The sequence below is a fragment of the Sycon ciliatum genome, chromosome 9, assembly GCF_964019385.1.
Source record: "Sycon ciliatum chromosome 9, ocSycCili1.1, whole genome shotgun sequence".
Classification (NCBI taxonomy): domain Eukaryota; kingdom Metazoa; phylum Porifera; class Calcarea; order Leucosolenida; family Sycettidae; genus Sycon; species Sycon ciliatum.
Window position 1 is genome coordinate 8836066 of NC_088651.1, and position 23984 is coordinate 8860049.

Consider the following 23984-nt stretch of genomic DNA (forward strand, 5'->3'; position numbering starts at 1 on the left):
TTGGTTTTAGCTTTTTATTTTTTCACTTTCTTTTTGCTGTCCCACCCATGGAAATATTTCCCGGTGGGTTTGGCTTATCGCCTTCGAAAGAAGTGAATAAAGGAGACATAATAAGTATATGTTATCGCATGGTTGCGAGGCCCTCATCATGGCATAATTAGTATTGCCCCGAGAGGGCTGGAGTACGGGCAACAATCACATCGTACTTTAGTCTTGGCAGTACGAGTACGGTGTACCATGGTGTACTGACCGTGTAGCCAGAAAAGAGTGCGCTTGCCAGGGAGTACTACTCGGAGTACTCCCTGGCGCTTGCCATGGCAAAGTGCCGCGCTGGCTGGCCAGACTGGTAGGAAGTAATACAGTCTGTATCGGCTATAGAGTGACCGGATATAAGAATATATCGGCTACAGTGATATTGGTCCAAAATATCAAAAGCAAAACGTATTTTATCCAGTACAAATATCACTATAACCAATATTATCGGATGTAATCATATCGGATATTATGATGGCAACAAAGAATCAAAGCATGCATAACACACTACATTATTATCGGCTATAGTGATAACTTTATAATACATGTTGCAATAATATCAAAGGCCCTATTTTTTACTTTCTTCGCGTTGCTTATTTTGATAGTGACACATGTACATGTACATAACAGAATTTTTTTATGGAAATGCGGGCACTGTCAACTATGCAGCATGCTCATTTGTCAAAACGCCATGCTGGAAATATTTCCTTGCCTTTCATGTGTCGATCGAAAAAAATCGATCGTATCGCATTATAGTGATGCATCGGTTATAGTGATAAAATCACGGAAATCAAAAGGGTACGCTAGTATAGCCGATACAGACTGTACTAGTGTAGTAGTCTGTAGTATATACAGAAGCCTTGCTTGGTAGTTTAACATGTTTTTCGATTTTGACAGCATGTTACAAGGCGAGGACGCGCAGTGCTCCTGACTACAACCATAATCCGGTTGGCAGAGTCCCGGTCTTGCGACCATTTGAACCGTATTGGGAAAACCCAGGTTCGGACCCTCGTTACTCTACGGGTTGGTAGGATTTCTATAATTTTCGTTTTTTGTGTTGTAGAAGTCGTCGTGTTGCCGACGTAGTATTGTTCACGTTGCTGCCGCTGCAGGGATCACGTCTGGAAGGATTTGTGATGTTATTTTCTTGTCTTCCTCTGTAATTAAATTATTTGTAATTTTATTTCTTTTTTCTTTTGTTCTTTTGTTCTTTTTCTTTTTTCTTGTCTTTTTCCAACTTCTGCCCATGGCACAAGAAAAAAGATCTACTCGTACTCGTACGCGTCCTCGCCTTGTAACATGCTGTCAAAATCGAAAAACATACGTAGTCTGTAGTAGTAGTAGGGTACCGGGTGCTCAGTGCTCACCTGTAGTACCTAGTAGTAGTACTAGTACCGTAGTAGTACCTAGCGATGGGAAGTTTCAGATCATGACGTGGATCTACGTACACGTGCGCACGTGCACGCGTCACGCGATAATCATGTGCATGAGTCGCACGCGCATCATGTGACAGTCACAAGCACTTTTTTGAAGAAGGAAGTGATGTAATACGTTCCAAATTTGACTTTTTCTGACTCATGTCAGTACGCTCTGCGCAAGCGCATACAATCAAAGTGGATGCATGCACGCGCACGCGGCATCTTGAACAAAAAGAACAGTTTCAACCATTGACCCTCACTTTGTTGTTTGTAGATTGACAGTCAAGATGAAGGTGTTGTGCTTAGTTCTTGCTTTCGCAGCTGCGGCTCATGCCGTCAGCTTGGAAAACGATCAGGAATGGATTGGTTTCAAGACTGCCTACGGAAAATCCTACACAAGCCATCAGGAAGAGCTTATGCGCCGTAATGTGTTCCGTAAGAATCAAAAACTCATCCACGACACGAACGAGAAGAAACTCGGATTCACTGTTGCCATGAATGAGCTAGGAGATCTGACCGAGGAAGAGTTTGCTCGCACTCGCCTGGGACAGCCCAAGAATCTTGTCGGCGGCAAATTCCAGCGTCCTGGTGCAGTTTTCTTGTTCCCTGAGAATGAGGATCCTGCAAATCTCCCTAATGAAGTTGACTGGCGTAAGCACGGTTACGTCACCCCGATCAAGGACCAAGGACATTGCGGATCCTGCTGGTCTTTCTCTGCTACAGGCTCTCTCGAGGGTCAGCATTTCCGCAAGACTGGCAAGTTGGTTTCTCTCAGTGAGCAGAACCTGGTCGACTGCTCCACCCTGGAGGGTGACAACGGCTGCCATGGTGGTCTCATGAATGACGCTTTCACCTACGTTGCCATCAACGGTGGTATTATGTCCGAGGCTGACTATCCCTACAAGCACGTGAAGGGAAACTGCTCCTACAACCGCAACCGTGCTGTGGCTCACGCTGTCTCCTACGTCAACATCCCGCCACAGAATGAGTCTGCTCTCAAAATGGCTGTCGCCACCGTAGGCCCCATTTCCGTGGCCATCGATGCCAGTGCCCCCACGTTCAGATTCTACAAGAGCGGTGTTTACTACAGCCCTACATGCAGCAGTTTCCGTCTTGACCATGGTGTTCTGGCCGCAGGCTATGGAGTGTTGGGCGGCCAGGACTACTGGCTCGTCAAGAACTCGTGGGGCACCATCTTTGGAGATGCCGGTTACATCAGGATGTCCCGCAACCGCAACAACAACTGCGGTATTGCCTCTGACCCATCATACCCCATCGTGTAAAGACTTTGTATTTAACTGTAAAACAGTTCCGAATGTCTGTTTGGAGGCCCTTCTTTGATTTTTTTTCTTTTCACATCATCATCAATTGTAGTATTTGGTACTGCAAGAAAGTGATAAGACAAGGATAAGTTGCTTTGTTGTGTGTGTGTGCGTACGTACATGGTATTGCTGGTACATCTTCTTGGGGTTCTTTAATTCATGAAGTTTGTCTCTGTTGGAATTCAGTCTTGGAACACTGACACCATGTCAAAACACAATCATCTTACATCATCTTACATCATCAGCCCTGGTCTCTCTCTCTTTCATGTGAAACAGCTCCAAACTCCTATTTTAAAGCCGTCATCACACACAGACACAGTTCTTGACGCGTACACGCAGTCACGTTCTTGGAGAAATTTGAACAACTTGTCGTACAAACTCGTGGACCGGTACGCGGTACGACTTTCGTAGTATATTTTCAACACCATATACTATTCTCTTGTACATTTCCATGAATAACGCGGGTTTTATGCAAAATCTCTCGAAACGCTGATGAAAGCCAAATATTGCACGTCTGCGGAATCGTGGTATCCTGTGGGGACAGCCTTGCATCTTGTATACATGTGCACGCATACTACAGCTGCGCTCCGCGAAATTCCAAACCAGAGTGCATACTTGGTGCCTTCAACTTGCACATCGCCCTGGAAGTGGCACGAATGCGGCTGGACGCACACAATCATGTACTATAATTATTATGTAGTGCAGTGATATTATATAACCCAATACTTGTTCAATACTAGTATTAGACTGACGTAAGGAGAAGTCTAAAAACTCCCCTAGCATAATGAGGGTCAGAACCGGGTTCAACACCCATATGGTTCAAATGGTCCGCAGGGACCGGGGCTCTGCCAACCGTGGAAGGTTGTAGTAAGGTCACTGTTTCCAAACACAGTGTCCTCCACCTTGTTTCATGCTGTCAAACCAACAATATCTACTACAGTGATGTACTTTTAAGTTCAGAAATTTTAGGTCCAGGTTAAAGGGGAAGTATACCCTAAAATCAAATTTTCACCAGTTGTAGTCTTCGGGGTGCTGAGTCGAATGGTCTTGGTCCGAGGAAGCTTAGACGCTCCCTTCCTACTTGAATCCCAATCGAACTCGCGCACTTCCACCGAAACTGGGTGACTGCGCCCTACTAGATGGGGATTTGTATGCAAAATGTCACTAAAAGCGCCATTTCGTTCTTATAAAAGCACGGATGACCGCGATTGGCCCATATGTTGCAGTCTTTTGGACGCTGAGTCGACTGGTTTTGGTCCGAAAAGGCTGCGATGCAGCGTTCCTCCTTTATTCCCAATCGAACATGGTTGAAGAAGCGGTCACGTGGTCCTGGTTGCCCAAATCACCTGGTCACCGCGCCAGCACTCGCCCAGCAGGCGACAACTTTCACACCAAGGTTCAACTCGAGTGACAGGACTGCACCCAAAAAAGGTCAAACAGGCTAGTAAGTTGTACCCTGCAGGCACGGTGACCAGGTGACTGGTGTACGCAGGAGCACGTGACCGCTTGTTCAACCATGTTCGATTGGGAATAAAGGAGGAACGCTGCATCGCAGCCTTTTCGGACCAAAACCAGTCGACTCAGCGTCCAAAAGACTACGACATATGGGCCAATCGCGGTCATCCGTGCTTTTATAAGAACGAAATGGCGCTTTTAGTGACATTTTGCATACAACTCCCCATCTAGTAGGGCGCAGTCACCCAGTTTCGGTGGAAGTGCGCGAGTTCGATTGGGATTCAAGTAGGAAGGGAGCGTCTCAGCTTCCTCGGACCAAGACCATTCGACTCAGCACCCCGAAGACTACAACTGGTGAAAATTTGATTTTAGGGTATACTTCCCCTTTAAGCAGTTCCCTATTGGATTATGTGTGTTAGCGTTTGTTCGGTATATTGAAATTTTCGGTACTGTAAGACATGTTATTATAACGAGTCGCAAATTTGACGATTGTCCAAAATCCGTAGGTTAACGAGAAGATAATTATGTTAACGATCTTGCAGTATTCCGGCATATCCACACACAACATATGTGAAGCAGTACGGCCTCAGCAGATCTTATTATAACGAAGAAATGTCATCCGCTAGAACGTTAGATTTACTTCCTCGTTATACAGTCAGTATCGCCTATAAGGTTGGCGGCTATAGTAATATACCGGATATAGTGATCAATTTCACAAATTCATTTTCATTTGCCATAACTAAGTATACACAGTTATTGCGTATACTTCGAGTAGTAATAATCGTCTATAGTAATAATATCGCCTATAATGATCAAATTCATATTTCAAAAGACCTTTATTTAGGGGTGAAACGAAGGTGTCAAAGGTTCGAAGAACCTTCGTTTTCATTTAAAACAAACCTTGGTTTTCAATTCAAAAGAAGGTTAACACACGATTTCTGCACACACATGCACTGATCTTCCTTGTATACAGGAGGTACTGTACTGTAGTTTGTACAGTGCACTAGTTTTGTGTCCACTTGGCTCCCGTAGGTGCCATTGCAAGTGCATAATAGGCCACGGACTGCGATTGAGCATGGCCATTCACGGCCACTGTGTGCAGAAGAAGTCTTGCGCAGTTGGAGCTTCAAACTGCGCAGTGCAAAAGTTATGGGCGTGCCAATTGTGGTGACTGCATAGCAAATATATGCAAAGTCATGTACTTTGTAGGGCACATGCACAGAGTGTGCTTCAAGAGGAACTGTGAACTTGTAAAAGAATCTTTCGACACCTTCGTTCGTTTTGATGAAGAAGGTTCGTTTGGCACATTGAGACCTTCGTTTCACCCCTACAGGCTTTACTTCTTCGTGAAGAACTTGTCCAGTGAGTGTTGTTTGGTGAGTTTTGCTCGTACAAGTTGCCAAAATATGCCGCCATCATGAGGAAATGCTGATTTTGTGTGTCAGGAGCTACAGCCAGCTACATGACATTATGACATTGTACATGTATGTAGTGCGTATGTGCACGGCGCGCTGAGTCGTTTGACACCCCACTCGCATACATTGCATGCAGTATCGGTAATAGTAATAATTATATCGCTTATAGTGATAATATTATAGTGCATCTGCCGCTAGGGTTTATCGGGTGTTAGCGGCCGTCGTGAGTTCCCTTCGGGAACGGATACGATAATTTACTTCTTTTTTTTATAGGGATAAAATGCTCAAAATCAAACACCAACGCTATAGGCGATACAGACTGTACATACATGTCTAACAGCATGAAACAAACGCACCGAAAGTACCAAAAATAAAAGTAGACCGTAAATTTATGAAATTACAGTAGTCGCAGCTGGTCAAGACTCAAGGGCACCAGTGCTGCACTGTGGGTCGGATTTCAGTGAGCGAGAGGCTTTCTGTTGAAGTGTGATTTCATGACATTTCATGTTTTCATGTCATTCTGCTGGTCAATTTGCCGTCTCGAATCATTGTCAGAGTTCCAGTGGACACTACTACACACCTACCGTATTTCTCCGAATATGGGTCGCACCTTTTTACACTCAAACTCAACGGTAAAAAAAGGGGCAGCGACTTGCAATCGAGCAAGACTTATAATCGGGGAAATACCATATTTCGAAATAGAGATCGATCCAAGGGGTACAGCTACAATCCCATTGCTGATCGCATGGTGACGTTTTGCCACGCAGCTTTTACGCATCATCATGATTTGTACGATGCCCTCGCGACAACACATGGGTCTTGCTCACAATAACACATCGGTGTCACTCACAATAACACATTGGTCTGGGTCACGACAACTTATTGCAATGAGTTCAATATCCTCTATTCAATCCACTGCCACAGACACAGCATATCTATGTGTACTGAAGTACAGTACTTAGAAAAGTATTTCTTTTGCTTTATGACAATGTTTCCTAAAGAGAACAGGGTTGCAGAAACGGAGGAGTACGAACAGATACAAGAGAAGCCGATTTGCGTGCAGATGGAATGGCCACCCTCACCCGATCATTGGTCTCGGTGACAGAAAATAGTCAATGCACCCATGCATGGCAGAGAGAGAGAGAGAGAGAGAGAGAGAGAGAGAGAGAGGGGGGGGGGGGGGGGGGTGGGGGGTGTTCGTCTGTATGCCCACATATTGAAGAGAAGAATTACAATTGGATAGCGTTAAAGGTGCAGCTGTTCAGTTTCAAGTGAAAGCAATCAGCAGTCGACTTTGAAAGTTAGTTACATCACAATCCAACAGGACCTCTTTTTTGAATTTGCGCAAATAGCGCACCGCAATGCGCATGTACAGCAGAATCCACTTGAGATGAACACAAGAATATCAGGAGTCGTTTGCAACTTTCTTTTACAGGTCCACACACGGCCGGCGTGTTGCCTTCATTATGTAACTCAATGTTCTAGCCAGGTTAAAATAGTAAAACCTGTGACTAACGACCACCCCTTGAGACCAAAGAAAGCGGTCTTTAGCGGCAGGTGGTCCTTAGTCAGGTTTACACCGCATAACCCTATATGAATGTGAGACCGTCTGTGCCAGGCGAAGTGGTCTGTAGTGCCAGGCTGGTCGCTAGTCATGGTGGTCTTTAGTTGCAGGTTTGACTGCAGTAGGAGGGCAGGCAGGGGAAACAGTTACCCCGTAACCCATTTTCCAAAATTGTCTTGCCATGTAAAATGTAGCATTCGGGGCGAACCCCTACTTCACCCCAGACAACATTAATGTGCCATTATGAAACATCAAGAAGTGACCGGCAGTGGCATTTTTGTTGAATGGCATGGAAAAACACAAAAATCGACAAATGAGTCACTATGGGGGGGGGGGGGCTGCCCCTCCCCTCCCCCCCCCCCCTGGGTAAAACCCTGCGATCTGGACTGCATCTCACCCTGTGCTCGAGTAGCAAAGTCCAAAATCTCTCCTTTACCAGCACACCCGTTTTGCTTGACTCATTCAACTACTCCAAGGCGTGGGACTTGTACAGTTCTGGCTACTACGTGACCTAGAGCAATCCAACCGTATGAAGAAGTAGCACCGCGTTTAAGTGCACAGAACAGTGTTTAATTTCTAGTAAGGCTGCAACGGGTAGGGGTTTGGTCGGTAACGAGTCAGGGTATTTCTATCCCGGTAGGACAGGTACCCTATCGGGTATTTTTTTGACCTACATGTAGTCTGTGCACTTGTGCTACATAGAAAGTGTACACTATTAAATAAAGCATGTACTAGTAGTAGCCATGCTTCAGGACCGGCGGAAGCAGTTTTCTATTGCTCCAACCATATCATAGTCGTTCATACATTGTGTGATTTTTTTCTTTTTTTCTTGGAGCCACGTAACCCGTCATGTGTGAGCCATGAATAAGGGGATTGGTGGCGTGGTCTGGGATGCTCTGCCGACCTTGGGTCTCGGCTTCATCACAACCATATATGGCGGGTACACCTAGTCACATACCCTCCTCAGGAGGAAACACGTGTCGGTGGCCAAATACTATAGTTGGTCGGGCCATGGCCTGACCAACAGGACCAGTTCCGCCGGGCCTGTGCTTTTTACAAACACCTTTGCGAAAACAAAGTACTCCCACTACCCAGTCGGGTTCTCAGGAGCAAACTGCTACCCGACTATCCACTCTAATTACGGGTAGCACGGGCACACGATGATGTACACTCAGATGTATAACTCTGCATCAATGTACAAGTAAGACTGTACCGTCGAATAAGAACGAAACTGCTGTGTTCGCTAAGAATAAGAACGGGCTAGGCTAGAACCCTGACTCCCTCCCCCAGTTCTTCGGCGCCCGACAGTGCTGTGCAGTCCTGCCCAATGAAGTCCAGTCGCGTCACTCAAGTACGCGCCGGGCGTTGCGCGGCCCTACACCTGCGAACACTGGGCTGCGGAATGGTGCACGGCGCAAACTCGAGTGACGCGACTGGATGTCATTGAGCAGGACTCTGTAGATCTACATGTACATGAGTGATTGTACACCTGTAGATCTAGACTAGTACTGTAGAAGCAACACATCTCTTTAATTCTTGCCTTATCCCATTACTCCCTCACATAACCAGTTGCTTTTTTATTACTATTTTTCTCAACCCACAGTGTGTGCTATCGGCCCTCTTAAGAATTGTGTTCATCACTGTTGAGGCTTCTGATGGAAAATAAAAGAATACTACTACTGCTACTGCTACTACTACTACTACAGTAAAACCTGTAGCTAAAGACCACTGTGACTAGCGACCAGCCTGGTACTACAGTAAAACCTGTAACTAAAGACCACCGTGACTAGCGACCAGCCTGGTACTACAGTAAAACCTGTAACTAAAGACCACTGTGACTAGCGACCAGCCTGGTACTACAGTAAAACCTGTAACTAAAGACCACCGTGACTAGCGACCAGCCTGGTACTACAGTAAAACCTGTTACTAAAGACCACTGTGACTAGCGACCGGCCTGGTACTACAGTAAAACCTGTAACTAAAGACCACCGTGACTAGCGACCAGCCTGGTACTACAGTAAAACCTGTAACTAAAGACCACCGTGACTAGCGACCAGCCTGGTACTACAGTAAAACCTGTAACTAAAGACCACCGTGACTAGCGACCAGCCTGGTACTACAGTAAAACCTGTAACTAAAGACCACCGTGACTAACGACCAGCCTGGTACTACAGTAAAACCTGTAGCTAAAGACCACTGTGACTAGCAACCAGCCTGGTACTACAGACCACTTTGCCAGGCACGGACGGTCTCACATTCATACGTGGTTGTGCGGTGCAAACCTCTAACTAAGGACCACCTGCCACTGAAGACCGCGTAATTCTCTGGCCCCAAGGGCCTAGGGGTGATCGTTAGTCACCGGTTTCACTGGACTACAGTGTACTCGACAGTCAACACTCACACCTCACAGTTACTGATAGGCTATTCAGACTACGGCCAACTGTGACCACGCTTCTACGACTCAGACGTTATAAATTATTGATCAGGGATTGTGCATAAAATTTTGAAACACGATTGCATCACCATGGAAATTCAAGTCCACGCGTGATTTGGGCCAACTGTGACCATGGTGACCATATTTCTATGACTCAGACGTATTAAGTTTTGATGTCCACACGTGATTTTTTTAGTCTGAATCGCCTATTACAGTGCTGAGTATTACTGTGGCTGTGCATACCTGATCGGAAACGACTTCTGTACACCATCATGCCAGATACTGACACTGACACCCACTAGTCCAGTAGTGCACACGTACACGGACAGAATGTTTCACCTGCATGGGAAAACAGATCTTCAACACGCTATAGCTGGCCTACTTTCCGTCTCTACTACTCCAGGCTTCCGAAATTTCGAAACGACTCCAGACAAACCTGCGCCAGGTTCGCACTTGAGGAGATCAGGTGTGAGCTCAGGTGTGAGCTCAGGTGTGAAACTTATAATTTAATAATTGTCCTCTTGCAAATAATTCTACTAATACTAGTAATTGTGCGCGTGGACAGGTCAGTAGCGTTGACCACAGCCGGCCTTCAAAATAGTACGGCCGTCCGTCGATCGCTACCACCACCATCATCGTTCAATGAAGCGATAAGCACGGGCTTTTGCGTACACGAGTGTGGTGGAATCGATCATCATTCTAGTGTAGTGTGGCGAAATAGCTACAACCGACCGTGAACGGGCCCGTACGTGCCCCGCGGGGTCTTTTACATTACGAGCTCGGAATGCAGAAAATAATCTACACTGTAGACAAATCACGATGCAATCACCGGCTCAACTAATTACTTCAGGTACTTACGCATGCGGTACTCAGAAGACACATCCCTCCTATCCCCACTTGAGCACAGACTCACCTCCAAACTCGGACAGAGTTGAATCTTGAAAATCCCTAGCTGCTGCCGCCGCTGGTTGTACTCTGCGATGGCTTTGTAGAGCGCTTCTCTGTCTGCCGTCGTCTGCAAACCGTCGTCCTCGCCAACTCCATTTCTTGAACTTTTTGTTCTGCGCTCTTCGGAAGCCAAACAGTTTGTTCCCGTAGATTGAGCAGACTGACGCGCTGATGAGGATACGGTTGCACTGATTGGTGTCGACTCATCAACGCCGTCTCGATGCTGCAGCGCTAGCGTTGTTGCTGCTGTTCGTGCTAGCGTGTGTAAACCAGGAGCATTGGTACTGTGTCGGCGACTGTCACCTCGCGATGGCGAACACGACAATGCAGGACTGCCACCACCACCACTACTACTCGGTGAGTATTGAGCTGACAGCGAGCGTTGACGACGCTGTGCGAACAGCCCCCCACCAGCACTACCCCCCAGCTGATGTCGGCTCCTGACTTTCGCATCCAATGAACTAGTCTTCGCTGCCGCACTGGCCCCACTTATTGTTGCAAGAGAGTTTGACTCTTTTCGTCGCCGGCTGTTTGGTGAGCATTCCGTGGAGCTTTCGCTGTTGCTGGTCGTGGCAGGGTGCGCTGTTGATGCAGTCTCAAATTTCGTCTTTTCTCGCTCGGATGCAGCGCCTGCACGGCCCTGCAGTTGGTCAGCTACGACAACGACCACGTCATCCGCAGAGCTAGAGCCCTTCAAAACTGCTTTCGGGGAATCTACAGGGCCAGTGTTTCCATAGCTACTCGATCGCTGGTGGACTGGGTTTAGGCCACGAAACGACGTGCACTCGCACTCACTCTCACCGTCTAGTGCCGTTGCTTTGGGCGTCACGCGAGGCTTCAACGCCGGACTTGAGGTGGACTGTGAGACACCAGCCGTTGCAGCAGCAAGCGCAGGTACAAGGTTATTAGCACAATGGGCTACCCCAGGACTGGAGCTGCTGTTGGTAGTTCCTCCGTTATGGCTGAGCCTGTTGCCAGTGATTCTGGGCGAGCCTGTTGCCAGGGATGATGCCCTGACGTGCGGTGAATGTACCAGTGGTAGCGACCTTCGTCTACCCTCTCCACTTGGTGGTCTTGTCCTTCTCTTGCTAGCTGTCGGCGTCCTGTAGAGTTGAAATAGACAAAGGGGGGGGGAGAGAGAGAGAGAGAGAGAGAGAGAGAGAGAGAGAGAGAGAGAGAGAGAGAGAGAGAGAGAGAGAGAGAGGGAGAGAGGGAGAGGGAGAGGGAGAGGGAGAGGGAGAGGGAGAGGGAGAGGGAGAGGGAGAGGGAGAGGGAGAGGGAGAGGGAGAGGGAGAGGGAGAGGGAGAGGGAGAGGGAGAGGGAGAGGGAGAGGGAGAGGGAGAGGGAGAGAGGAGAGAGGGGGGGGGGGGAGGGCGGGGAGACAGAGATAGATTGTAGATAGAAAGAAAGAGAGAGAGACAGTGTGGTGGTTGTGTGTGTGTGTGTGTGTGTGTACTGTGTGTGTGTGTGTGTGTGTGTGTGTGTGTGTGTGTGTGTGTGTGTGTGTGTGTGTGTGTGTGTGTGTGTGTGATGGTGTGATGGTGTGATGGTGTGTGTGTGTGTGTGTGCGTGTGTGTGTGTGATGGTGTGTGTGTGTGTGTGTGTGTGTGTGTGTGTGTGTGTGTGTGTGTGTGTGTGCATAGCACAAGTTGCTATGTCTAACATAGCTGTTCGCTATCATCGCTCCCGCGATGGGCATGTCTGAGGTCTGAGGTGTGTGTGTGTGTGTGTGTGTGTGTGTGATGTGATCAGTGTGCGGACGGAAACTGTCAATCACCAGCCTAAAGTATAGACGGACACTGCATTGCAACCTGGTCACGCGTCGCCAATATCGTGATAATCTGCTCATCACCTTATGTATGTACGAGCGATTGAGACTACGAACATGGGATCAATTTTAAATGCATATGCACAATGCAAGCATACTCAGAGATACTTCATAGTATCCTCTTCCTTTGACCCAGACAAGAACACTTTCATTATGTTGAGGTCTTGTTGAAAGAAAACAGAATTTGTCAAATGACAACTGGTGCATTCAGTTGGGCGACGTCTTACTATTGGGCTAATTTGGGGGGGATTGTTGTTGTACAGTCATGCACATTATCATGTACATGTACATAATAATAACACGCACGTCCATGGCCTTGTGAGTTGCAGGCATGATGTACCATTGTACGTGCATGTACTTCATCGTCATTTGTACGACATGGTACAATGTACACAATCCTGTACAGTAATTGTACATGTACATGTATTGTTGAACATCATCCATTGACATCAGGGATTGCTAAAACAGTAAAAGTCCCAAGAGAAAGGACCAAGGAACTACCAGACTGAGAGTGCTCCACTAACACCACCAGTTACTGGACTATCAGCTCACGCGACTATAACTTGGAACCTTCCAAGTAATAGTTGAAAGGCAGGCGGAGCGCGCATCCAAGATGTGCTAGAGCTGATTGGCAGTTAGTTGTAGAACGTCAGTGCCGTTGGTCAGTGTCGTGCAATGTTATCGCATGAGCTGATTGTCCAGTAACTGATGGTGTTAGTGGACAGCATAGCGTACTTGTAGTTCATTGGCGCCTTTTTCTTTCCTTTAGATTGCTTAACTGTCACGATATTATAACAATTCGCCCGGACAGAATAACCCAATCACTGAGTGTAGCATTGCCATTGGCATTGGGAGACCAGGGGATGACTGTGGATGGAGTGTGACCCGGCGGTGGGCCATATCGGCAGGAAGGGTTCCCATCGCCGGCACATCATGTAAAGTCATCTCCCCCAATCACCAAGGCTGGCCTAACACTCTGTACTACAAAGTGGATATCCAGCGATTCCAATGGGACCATTTTATAGAAGCTCTCCACATGAACACGACCGTATGTTCTCAAAACAAGACAAACTCTATGTCGGCGAGTAGGTTAGACGTACAGCGCATGATCTCTCCGTTCTCAAACGAATGTTTTCGTGTCATTGCTGGGGAGGCAACACGGCACGACACGGATGGAAGCAGCGACAATAACAGTTACTAGTACTTACTACTACATGTACATAACCTCGTACTACAAGTCATATACATAACTATACCGCTCCAAACCGTTATGTACTTATCTATAAGCATACCTGGCTAACACTGACGTATGTATACTGCATGTTCAGTATTGCACTAGCCATTCTTAGCTCCCTCCGTAATAGACTGTGTTCGCAGCCATCTTAGCTCATTTTCTTCCTGTTGGTGTTGCGCTTGTGTTTATTTTGCCCGTGCAAGAGGCTTGGGACCACTGGTACTACTAGTGATAGCCTTTAGCGTCTCACAATCAGATGAACTTTAGGAGGCAGCAAACTTTGCGGCATGCAGGCGAATTTCTCACGACCACCTGCACTGAACGGTGTAGGTCTTTGGGATGTGATTGGGTAATGTGTGGCATCTGCAATGTAAGTAACAGGCACACAGCACATGTCTATGGTCTACTGTACAGGCATACCATGCACTAAATGGGAGGGTTTGTGCCATTAGAGGTCTATTCAGTATTCACTCACCGTGGCTGCTCGTCCTGCTCCCGTGCACCATCCAAGACAGCAGCGCTGGCAGCAGCAGCAAGGCTAACGGAGTGAGGACGTAGAACTGACGGGGAACCTCTCAGAGACCCTGTTCCACCACCACCACCTGCAGCAGCACCACTAACACAACCAGTGACATTACCACCAACTTGATCTGCACCGTTCCTGCCACTCAACTGCGGCATGGAGGCACGCTGAGAGCGTCGCACTGGAGCAGCAGCAGCAGCAGTGTCAGCAGCAGTGTCAGCGTCCTTAGCCGGTGAAGCGGCGGCTACAGCCTGTACAGGGGGAGAAGACCTGGAGGATGAGGCTGGTCGTGTCAGCTGTGACTCCATCTCCGTCCCTGTTGCCCCTGCCTCTGAGGCTGTTCCTGTTTGTTTCACTTCATTGGGAACGATCTGTACTGGTGTCTGACTACTGTTGCTGTTGCTGCTGTTGCTGAGTCCATGTCCACTTCCACCTACATGTGTATTACCATCACCACCATCACCACCCTCTGTGTTGCTACTGGTAGTATCTGGACAGCTGAGAGCGAGAGTGATGGCGTTGTTCTGTGGTCCACTGCTAGCACCATTGCCAGGTCGTGAGCTGCCAGGGCTGTCTGGCGAGGACAGCACGCTGCTTTCTTTCATTCTGGCTTAGCAGCGGTGGTGGTGGTGCCTGGTGGACGTGCACGGGCTGTGTGATGTCGATGCTACACTGGCACTCACATTGGCTGTAGTGTTCCCGCGGACCTCTGTGCGTGTGTGTGTGTCTCTCTCTACGTGTGTCGAATGATGCGGTCTTGATCAAAACACTTCGCCGAGCCGGAGGTGAAGACGGACATTCCTTCGCGCCACACCACCCCACAGACTTGCACTTGCTCTACTAAAGTCGTAAATTAGTGTCGAGACTTTGCCCAAAGCTCACGTCCGAGTAATATCTCTCCAACTCTGCACTGCGTTGCGTTACGTAACTTTACACACCGTTGAAACAGTTGCTGTGAAACCTGAAATCACCACTAGCAATGCTTGCGCGATGTCCTACAGACAGTACAGAGGAGGTTGAGCTCAGACGTAATGTTAGCTGTAGCGTCACACTTGGAAACAGTAGCACACATATACACACACGCGTATTACGCTACTAGCACACTAATGCCAGGAGGCAGAATATACTACTCTGGTCAATTCAGTGTTAGGGTCGCACTATCGCCTAGCGCACGGAGCAAGCGAAGGACACTAGGTCGATGTGAGAATCTTCTCCAAGATACAATAATGTAGCTCATTCTTCATTGGCAACTCATCTCTAAAATCATTCCGCGCCCAGTGCTTGAAGCAACATCATTTGCATTCATTCGTCCAGACTGCTTGTTGATCTACATTAGATAAGAACTTCAGGATGCCATTGGGCACACAGGCACAGACACATGCTACAACCTGCACGTCAACCATGTCTTGATTCAGACTTTGAAAACCTGTCACGGACAAACACACACGGCCACACATACACTGTACAGTACTACAGACCTTGCAGCAACAAGCCAGGAGAGACACGACCGAGTTGTAATTGACACGTGACCGCCCCCTTTCGCTCCAGACCCAGGCTTACTCCGCCTTCAAACGGATGCCTTTCTACATGTACACTGGCATGACAACACACATGGCTCGTCATGAGTGCATACAGCACTAACGTTATCCATGTGGGGGTGGATGATGCATCTCCGGATGTTCCTGTTTCCAAACCCCGACTTGTTGGCAACTAGTACTAGTACTAGTACTAGTACTAGTAGCTAACACGGGTAACGGATAGAGACGGATCCAGCAGAGACTATCATGAATGGAGTTGTCATTGTGTGAAGATTGTCAAGTTTCAATTCCGTTTTCTTTAAAAAAAAATGTTTCACTGGTTTGAGGGAAAGACGCAAACGGGAACAATAATAATTTGGTTTTCTTTAGTTACTAGTATTGTGTCAGGTGACTCAGGTCAGTGATATTATGTAAGACTCTTATTGCACACTACATGTAGCGTTATTCTTGAGTCGACTAGTCGTGTGCCACAATTGATACATGCAATGTCACATGGCCGTTCCTGTGCGTAGGTCTTGTAGTGTACTGGCAGCTTTTCCTTCTTCTTTTTTTTTCTCAGCTTCCTTTCTACTTGAAGTACATGTAAGTCCGCTATGCTCCCGAATAAAAGCGCAGCGACCGTTGTTGGACATTTGAATTCCAAATGAGTTGACAGCGACCGTCGTCAGTAAACGAGGTGTTGACAGCACCTGCGCACGATACACGTCATGCTGTACTACTAGCGTAGATCGCAGGAATGAACATGCATCGAGTCACGGTATGCTTCAGAAGTACATGTACATGTAGTTTGATAACAGCGCACAAGCATTGTACATTGGTTTTGCCATCTTATCTTTGTGCCTTGGTGTTCCAGATACAATGTACATGGACATGGCTGTATTCAGTCAAGGCGAATGTGTGAGCTTTTCTTTGCCACTTCACTTGGCATGAGTAGCCATTCCCAACTAAAAACCTAACAAGAACAGAAACGGACTCGGATGGAGAGCCAAGTTGTACAATCATGTAGTTGTAGTTCCTTGGTCCTTTTTTCTATAACTTAGTATAAGAACAGAAACCTTTGCAAAACACGGCAATAAGGATGCACATGTACATTAAGTACGTGACTTGAGAAAAATGCGATAGAGATAGAGAAAGGCAACTCCCTGATCAGGTGCAGATGTCAGATGATACGGATGACAAACTCTACCATCTTCCCCAGATATCCCTGCGCTGACAACGTTTGCCTGCATCATCAGCTTCACCTACATGTCCATGTACATGTACGTGTAGATAGGCCCTTCCCTGCTCTTATTGCGTAGCTAAACGCGCAGCAAGTGACCATGCATGATACAAGATGCCAGTCAAAACCATTACTGTTCTTGACTCATTGGCTTCAGCATACATGTATCTTCAGATGTTCTCGTCGGAAATACTGGCCACACGAAATGCAGTTTTAAAAGTAACTGCCGGGCCTTGTGCGTTCTCCTGGCGGCCTTGTTTCCTGAACGTAATTGATCCTATCTGCGCTCCATGTTACGCCGTAGAACAGCCGCTCACACCTGCGTGTACAGTGAAACCTGTCTAAGACGACCGTTCAAGGGACCTTCAAAACGTGGTCTCCGTTACCAGATGGTCTCCTTATCCAGGGTCATTTCACTGGAAATAGCATCCCTTTGTCCCAGTTGCAGTGGTCTTCCAGGACAGGTGGTCGCCTTATCCGAGTGGTCGCCTTGACAGGTTTTACTGTACAATGTACTTGGTCATATCAATGTATGTACATGATACATGTACATGTATGTCCACATGGTATGACACATGATAATTGATATGTGCATTTTAGTAGATACAATCCACAAAATATGTATTGTAAAGTGCGGTACAGTAATGTCGCGTATACAGACCGGGCTTGTTCCTGTAGCGTAGAACAAGCTGATGTCAGGCTTGTACAATGCACTTGTAGATGTACATGACTGTACATCTACAATTAACATGTACATGTACATGTACATGTAAATTGTGCCTGTAAATGAGACATGCTTTTAGACACTGCGGTATACATGATCGTAGTGCACTTTGGGCATACACACAGTCATGTACATGACTGTGTGTATGCAATGACCAATGCATGGCATGCAATACATGTAGTATTCCGATGCCCGACCGACTGTTCTCGACACACAGCATTTACCACACCATAGATTCAGGTACACTAGTAGAGTAGTAGTAGAAGTTGTGGACCCACAACTTCACACACACAAGTCACAGGACAAAGAAGACAAAGAAGACAAGGGCCTAACAACATGTACATGTACATGTACACAGGCCTGAGGGGAGAAGGAAAATGGGTCTCACACTACACAGGGAAGGTCACACCTCATACGAAGTGCCAGTGAGTATTTTAATAGTACTCACTGGCAAAGAACAGTACAATTGTGTAGACCTCCCTAGTACTCAGTGGCACAAAACACAGCAGAGCTGATCAACAGAACACATCATGGATCACGAGAGTGTCAGTCTCACAGATGGTGGCAGAAACAATAGAATGGTCCGAGGACGATGGGTTCGCATAGTTGTGGCATTATATGTACCGTGAGGTTGGACGATCTGAGTTGCATTCGTTGTTGCTTCATTTATTTTAATTCGCAGGATCAAATGGGTAGCAAGCCCGATGCATGAGAGCGAAAGTAGTTTGTCCGTGCATACAAACATCATAGAAGCAGGGTAGAGAATGCGAGGAGGTGAAGTTCAGAAATTACGAATTTACGTGTGTATTTTCTGCGGTCCATCTATCGATCTACAGTTTTATTAAATCCAGCTATCGCTCCTGCTCATCTGCCACGCAGCAGCACAATTATTTGTGGCGTTAAATGTGATGTGACTTTGTCCCACGTGTGGTCAAAAGTCGTCATACCCATGCACCGCTTATAACCGACCATGTACTGCTGGCTTATCGACGTCATTGAATACAGGTTCTTTGAAATGAAGTTGCTTTAGAGCGACCGGGACTCTCCATGCCAGCCAGTACGTTTACTTGATGGGTATAAAACCAGCATCCAAATTATCTCATTACTGTTGTCTGATGCGTGGAACTCGGAGTTGCAACCCAATTTTCATCCTCTGAAGAATCTTGAGTTGTGTTGCCAGTACACCACCACAGTGTCTGGAGATAATGTGGATTTTGTAGAAAAGAAAAGAAAAGAATCATTCAATAATAGTGGTTATCATACACGTAGTTCTTGTCTCTCTCTCCCGAGGCGAGAGGTCTTCCATGCACCGCGCATTGGACTTGATCTCACGTGCTGTCATCGAAGAAAGTCTCGAAATGACATCCAAGAACCCCTAGGTCCTGGCCAGGGTTGCCCGCTGACAAGTATTTTTCTCGAGTCGACTTGTGAAAATCTTGGACTGAGCGCGCACAGTGCTGACTCGTAGACCACCTCGATGAACAGCCTGATCGACCGTCCCCAAGGACATGTCTGCACTGGCTATCTGGCGTGCATGACAAATAATTGACAATGCAACGAGAGAGCTTGGAAGCTCAGGGCCCTGCGCTATGCTTTGTTGCCTAGCTCATCGTGCATGTTGTTAGAACTGATGGAAATGCTTTTTCCTTTGACTAGCTACATCATTGTACTGCAAAAACGTTTCAATGAGTTACTGAAGTAACGTCTTCTGCATAGCTATGGGAACGACGCTGACTCTTTCGATCAAGGGCGTTCTGGAGTCGACGGGATGTCTGTCCTGACGTTTCCTGGGACCGGCGCTGACTCTGCCGATCACGGGCGTTCTTCTTCTTATTATACTGACGGCAACTAACATCCATTCTGATTGCATTTACTCGTCTCCCTACTTCGTATTTCTTTCCGGAAAATCTCCCCATACAGCAGGGAGTCGTTTACATAATATGACTCCCTGCTATACATCTACATGACTGTATATACGGTATAATTATTATGCTATCGGCCTACATGCGATTCCCGGGCTGGTCGACAGGCGGCCCAGCCAGCCTGCTAGTGGGATCTCGGCCTCGCACACAAATCAACACAAAATGTTACTGCACTGAATGCATTCCCCCGATACACTTCGCATATATACTCATTCTCTTGATGGTACCGTACTCTTGATGGTACGGGACAGGCACGGGATAGCGTCAGGTATGTCGATGGCACAAACAAACAAAAATATTGTGACCAGCTGTCTTTGCTGGTACGGTACGGTACGGGACAGATACGGGATAGCACCAGGCGTGACACAAACAAACAAACAAACAAACACCAAACGAGAGAGCTTGGAAGCTCAGGGCCCTACGCTATGCTTTTTGCTTGCTTATCATTAGGGGTGAAACAATTATACCGAATATTCGAATACTCGTTTGGATTTTTCAAATATAATCGTACTCGGAATAAATCAGAGTACTCGCTCATACATGGTACATGCATTTGCCAGAGAAGTCTGCATTTCAGAGCAGCAGTAAGCAGATGTTGATGTGCAGACCGTGTGGTGAACACTTGTACACGAGTAGAGAGAGCCCAAAGGACCCACCAACCAATACACCCGAGAAAAGGACTGCCAATCGGTTCGATCAGGCTTGTATCATGTGATTTTTAAGGCCGTTGGTGTGCGATTTTTAGGATATCAAGAATACTCGAATACTCGAATATTCGATCGGAGAAAATCAGAGTACTCGAACTCGGGTTCCCAGTGCCAACTTTCACCCTACTTATCATGCATGTAACGTGTCAAAGCTGTGATGGCCCTGGCTAGCGTTCTGGAGTCGAAGTTATTATCTGTCCTGACGTTTCCTGTGACCGGTAGGCATATGCGGATAATTCCGGCAGAAAAATAATTGGCAGAATTCGGTACTTTTTCGTGTAAGTTTCATGCATGTTTGGTATGTGGATAAAGAAATGGAGCAGAATTCGAGGAATTGCCCGCCATAAGGTTTGTATGGTTCTGCCAATTTCACTGCTTTTCGAGCAGAATCTGCCACCTTTTCGAGCATTATCCGCACACCCCTAGTGACCGGCGCTGACTCTGCCGATCACGGACGTTCTGGAGTCGACGGGATCCCTCTTCCGACGTTTCCTGTGACCGGCGCTGACTCGCCCGTTCAGGATTATTTTGGAGATGACGGGATCTCTCTTACAAAGTACAAGTATGTTTTTGCTGACGCATCCTGTCTTTTCTTCGGCAACTAAAGTCCATTCTAATAGCATTTCCTCGTCTCCCTACTTCGTGTTTCTTTCCAGAAAATCTCCCTATACAGCAGGGAGTCGTTTACATAATACGAATCCCTGCTATACATCTATATACGTTATAATTATTATGCTATCGGCCTACATGCGAATCCCGGGCTGGTCGACAGGCGGCCCAGCCAGCCTGCCAGTGGGATCTCGGCCTCGCACACAAATCCACACAAGATGCTACTGCACTATCGGCCTGAATGCATTCCCCCATACAATACTCATTCTCTTGATGGTACCGTACTCTTGATGGTACGGGACAGGTATGGGATAGCGCCGGGCATGCTGATGGCACAAACAAACAAATAATATTGTGGCCAGCTTTCTGTGCTGGTACGGTACGGTACGGGACAGATACGGGATAGCGCCAAGTGTGACACAAACAAACAAACAAACAAACAAACACCAAACGAGAGAGCTTGGAAGCTCAGGGCCCTGCGCTATGCTTTGTTGCCTAGCTCATCCTGCATGTTGTTAGAACTGATGGAAATGCTTTTTCCTTTGATTAGCTTCATCATTGTATTGCCAAAACGTTTCAATGAGATACTGAAGTAACGTCTTCTGCATAGCTATGGGACCGGCGCTGACTTTGCCGATCCGTAGGTGTTGTCTTCGTGCACCCAGTGGAGAGGCGGAGGCAGCTATTGTAGGCAACATCAAGATGATGCTGACCTTGCTTGGTGGCAAGACCATAGTAGGCTGGTGCCCCATACAGACCAGAAGAGAGCACGTACTGGTTGACAAGCCGAGTGGTGTTTTGCTGATTGAGGCCCCAGCTATGGCCACTCGTAGCTCGCACGATTCGAAGGCGTTGTTCAATGCGACGGCGTGCAGCGAGGCACTGTTCCTTAAAACTCATCGTTGCGTTGACCAATATACCGAGGAAGCGAGCTGAATCAGCTGAAGGGATAGGTGTGCCGTTCAAGGTCTGCGGGATGGCAGCACAGCGGATGGCATATGAAGTCGATATCACAACCTGCACAGATTTTGAGCCATTCAGGGTGATACAGCTGCGCCGGCAGAAGTCGGCAACATGGTTCAACAGATCCTGCGTGACAGATTGGAGAGCCTCGACCAGACGGCTGGAGACAGCGATAGCGATGTCATCAGCATACAAGAAAGGCATAAAGTCCGCACGGTGCTTTGCTAGGTTAGGCAGCTTTGCTAGCTTGCCCTGCCAGACACAGCAGTCGAGCAGGTACACGTCTATGTACCTTCACATCAGTCAGGGAGGCAATTCTCACACAACCATCAGAAGCTATCCAGTTCTTGCAACTGGAGAAACTGATCTAAGTTTCTACTACATGTACACTGTACTCTCACAGTCATTTTCATATTTATTATGACTTGTAGTTACCGAAGAAGAAGAAGAAGAAGAAGACTTTGCCGATCACGGGCGTTCTGCAGTCGACGGGATGTCTGTCCTGATGACGTTTCCTGGGACCGGCGCTGACTCTGCCGATCACGGGCGTTTATCTTCTTATTATTATTATACTGGCGGCAACCAACATCCATTCTGATTGCATTTACTCGTCTCCCTACTTCGTATTTCTTTCCAGAAAATCTCCCCATACAGCAGGGAGTCGTTTACATAATATGACTCCCTGCTATACATCTACATGACTGTATAATTAAACGTTATAGTTATTATGCTATCCGCCTACATGCGATTCCCGGGCAGGTCGACAGGCGGCCCAGCCAGCCTGCTAATGGGATCTCGGCCTCGCACACAAAATGTTACTGCACTGAATGCATTCCCCCGATACAGTTCGCATATATACTACAGTCCGTTTCAAAAAGATTTACAATCCTGGCGATCGCCCGCGGAGTTTGGCGTCTTACCGTATGAGCACTCGAGCGCTGCCTGGAAAAACTCACTGTGAACTCGAAGAAATATTCCGCGCGAAAGCAGGAAAAATGACAACTCACTCACGTTGACACAGTCATGGACGTACCAGTCCATCCTCAAGCGTTCCATCGAGACTTACACTGATTTTTGCGATCTTTTTCTTGAGAACGATTCTCACCCTGAAATGACTTTCGGCGACTGACGTGAAAGAACACTCATGACACCCACCTCGTCGAATGGAGCATGCATTGTTTGTGGTGTATGGGTGCAGGAAGGTGGTATGTTCGCGAGGTGCATATCGAAAATGATCCGAAAGACTTTGTGATGGTGCCATTCGGCGGAGAACATTTGAATTTTTCGTACGATTCAGAGCAGTCGGCGAAAACGAGCCAGTAACCTGAAAGGAGGGCGTGAACAGGTGTAATTTTCGACAATGTGGTTGCCCTCGACCCTGCTCTCGGACATTCGAGTAATGGTTATGGCGAAATCGATGGTGCTCCAGGTTTTTCAGACGCATTTCTTGACCATACTCAAATCCGTAGATAAACCTGTGCACAGAAAGCACACAAGAGTTCAAACTAACTCCACTGTATTCAGTTCACGTGTTTTCCACAGATTCAAAACCCTCCTGGGACCAGGAAAGTGGACAATACGCTGGAGTATAGACGTGCACACTGCGAACACGCCCACGCGCCACTCCTGCACACCCGTGTCGGACATCACATACTGGCCATGTCACGGTGCCGCAGACGTAATGGGCGTGCCCCACACGCTTGCGTTACACACGTTTAGATCCTACATGCACACGTGGAGCACAAACATGTCAAACATGCGTGCCGCGGATGCACACACATTGTTCGTACATGCCGGATACACTTCGCATACATCACATGTGTGTGCCACACCGTCGGAGGAATACAAACGAGCACGGATACGCACACATGAGAGTACCTCACCAACAAAGCCTAGCCAGGTTCGCACTCGGTTTCCCTATCAACAATAATTTCTGGCTAAAACAGTGCAGTAGCAATAGCCGAAACAGAGAGAACGCAACACGGGTTGCCGAGCAAGTGACATACAGCATAAACAAGACAAACGTACTTTGTACATTCACACACAGTCAACTTCTCTAATAACCACTGCGTATATAACGACAATTCGCAAATACGACAGAATTTCCATGCCCAGAGCAAAGTGACAC

The 23984-nt window shown here is 47.3% G+C and overlaps 2 protein-coding genes across 4 annotated transcripts in view; one reads left to right on the forward strand and one right to left on the reverse strand.

The window, feature by feature from the left end:
- The window catches only part of LOC135824453 (ras-associating and dilute domain-containing protein-like), a 37203-nt gene extending 21783 nt beyond the window's left edge, over positions 1-15420 (reverse strand). For 2 of the 3 annotated variants that reach the window (XM_065337190.1, XM_065337189.1), the window contains exons 1-2: positions 14127-15419; positions 10555-11692 (exon numbers count right to left, since the gene is read on the reverse strand). In XM_065337190.1, the coding sequence (XP_065193262.1) occupies positions 10555-11692; positions 14127-14779 (1791 nt within the window). In that variant the 5' untranslated portion in view covers positions 14780-15419. Of the gene's footprint in view, positions 1-10554; positions 11693-14126 lie in introns of all 3 variants that reach the window. The other variant, XM_065337188.1, reaches the window with a different exon arrangement.
- LOC135824458 (procathepsin L-like) lies at positions 1693-2856 on the forward strand. The gene has a single exon (XM_065337196.1). The coding sequence runs from the start codon at positions 1739-1741 to the stop codon at positions 2732-2734; it is 996 nt and encodes a 331-aa protein (XP_065193268.1). The 5' UTR covers positions 1693-1738; the 3' UTR covers positions 2735-2856.
- Positions 15421-23984: the final 8564 nt, after the last annotated feature.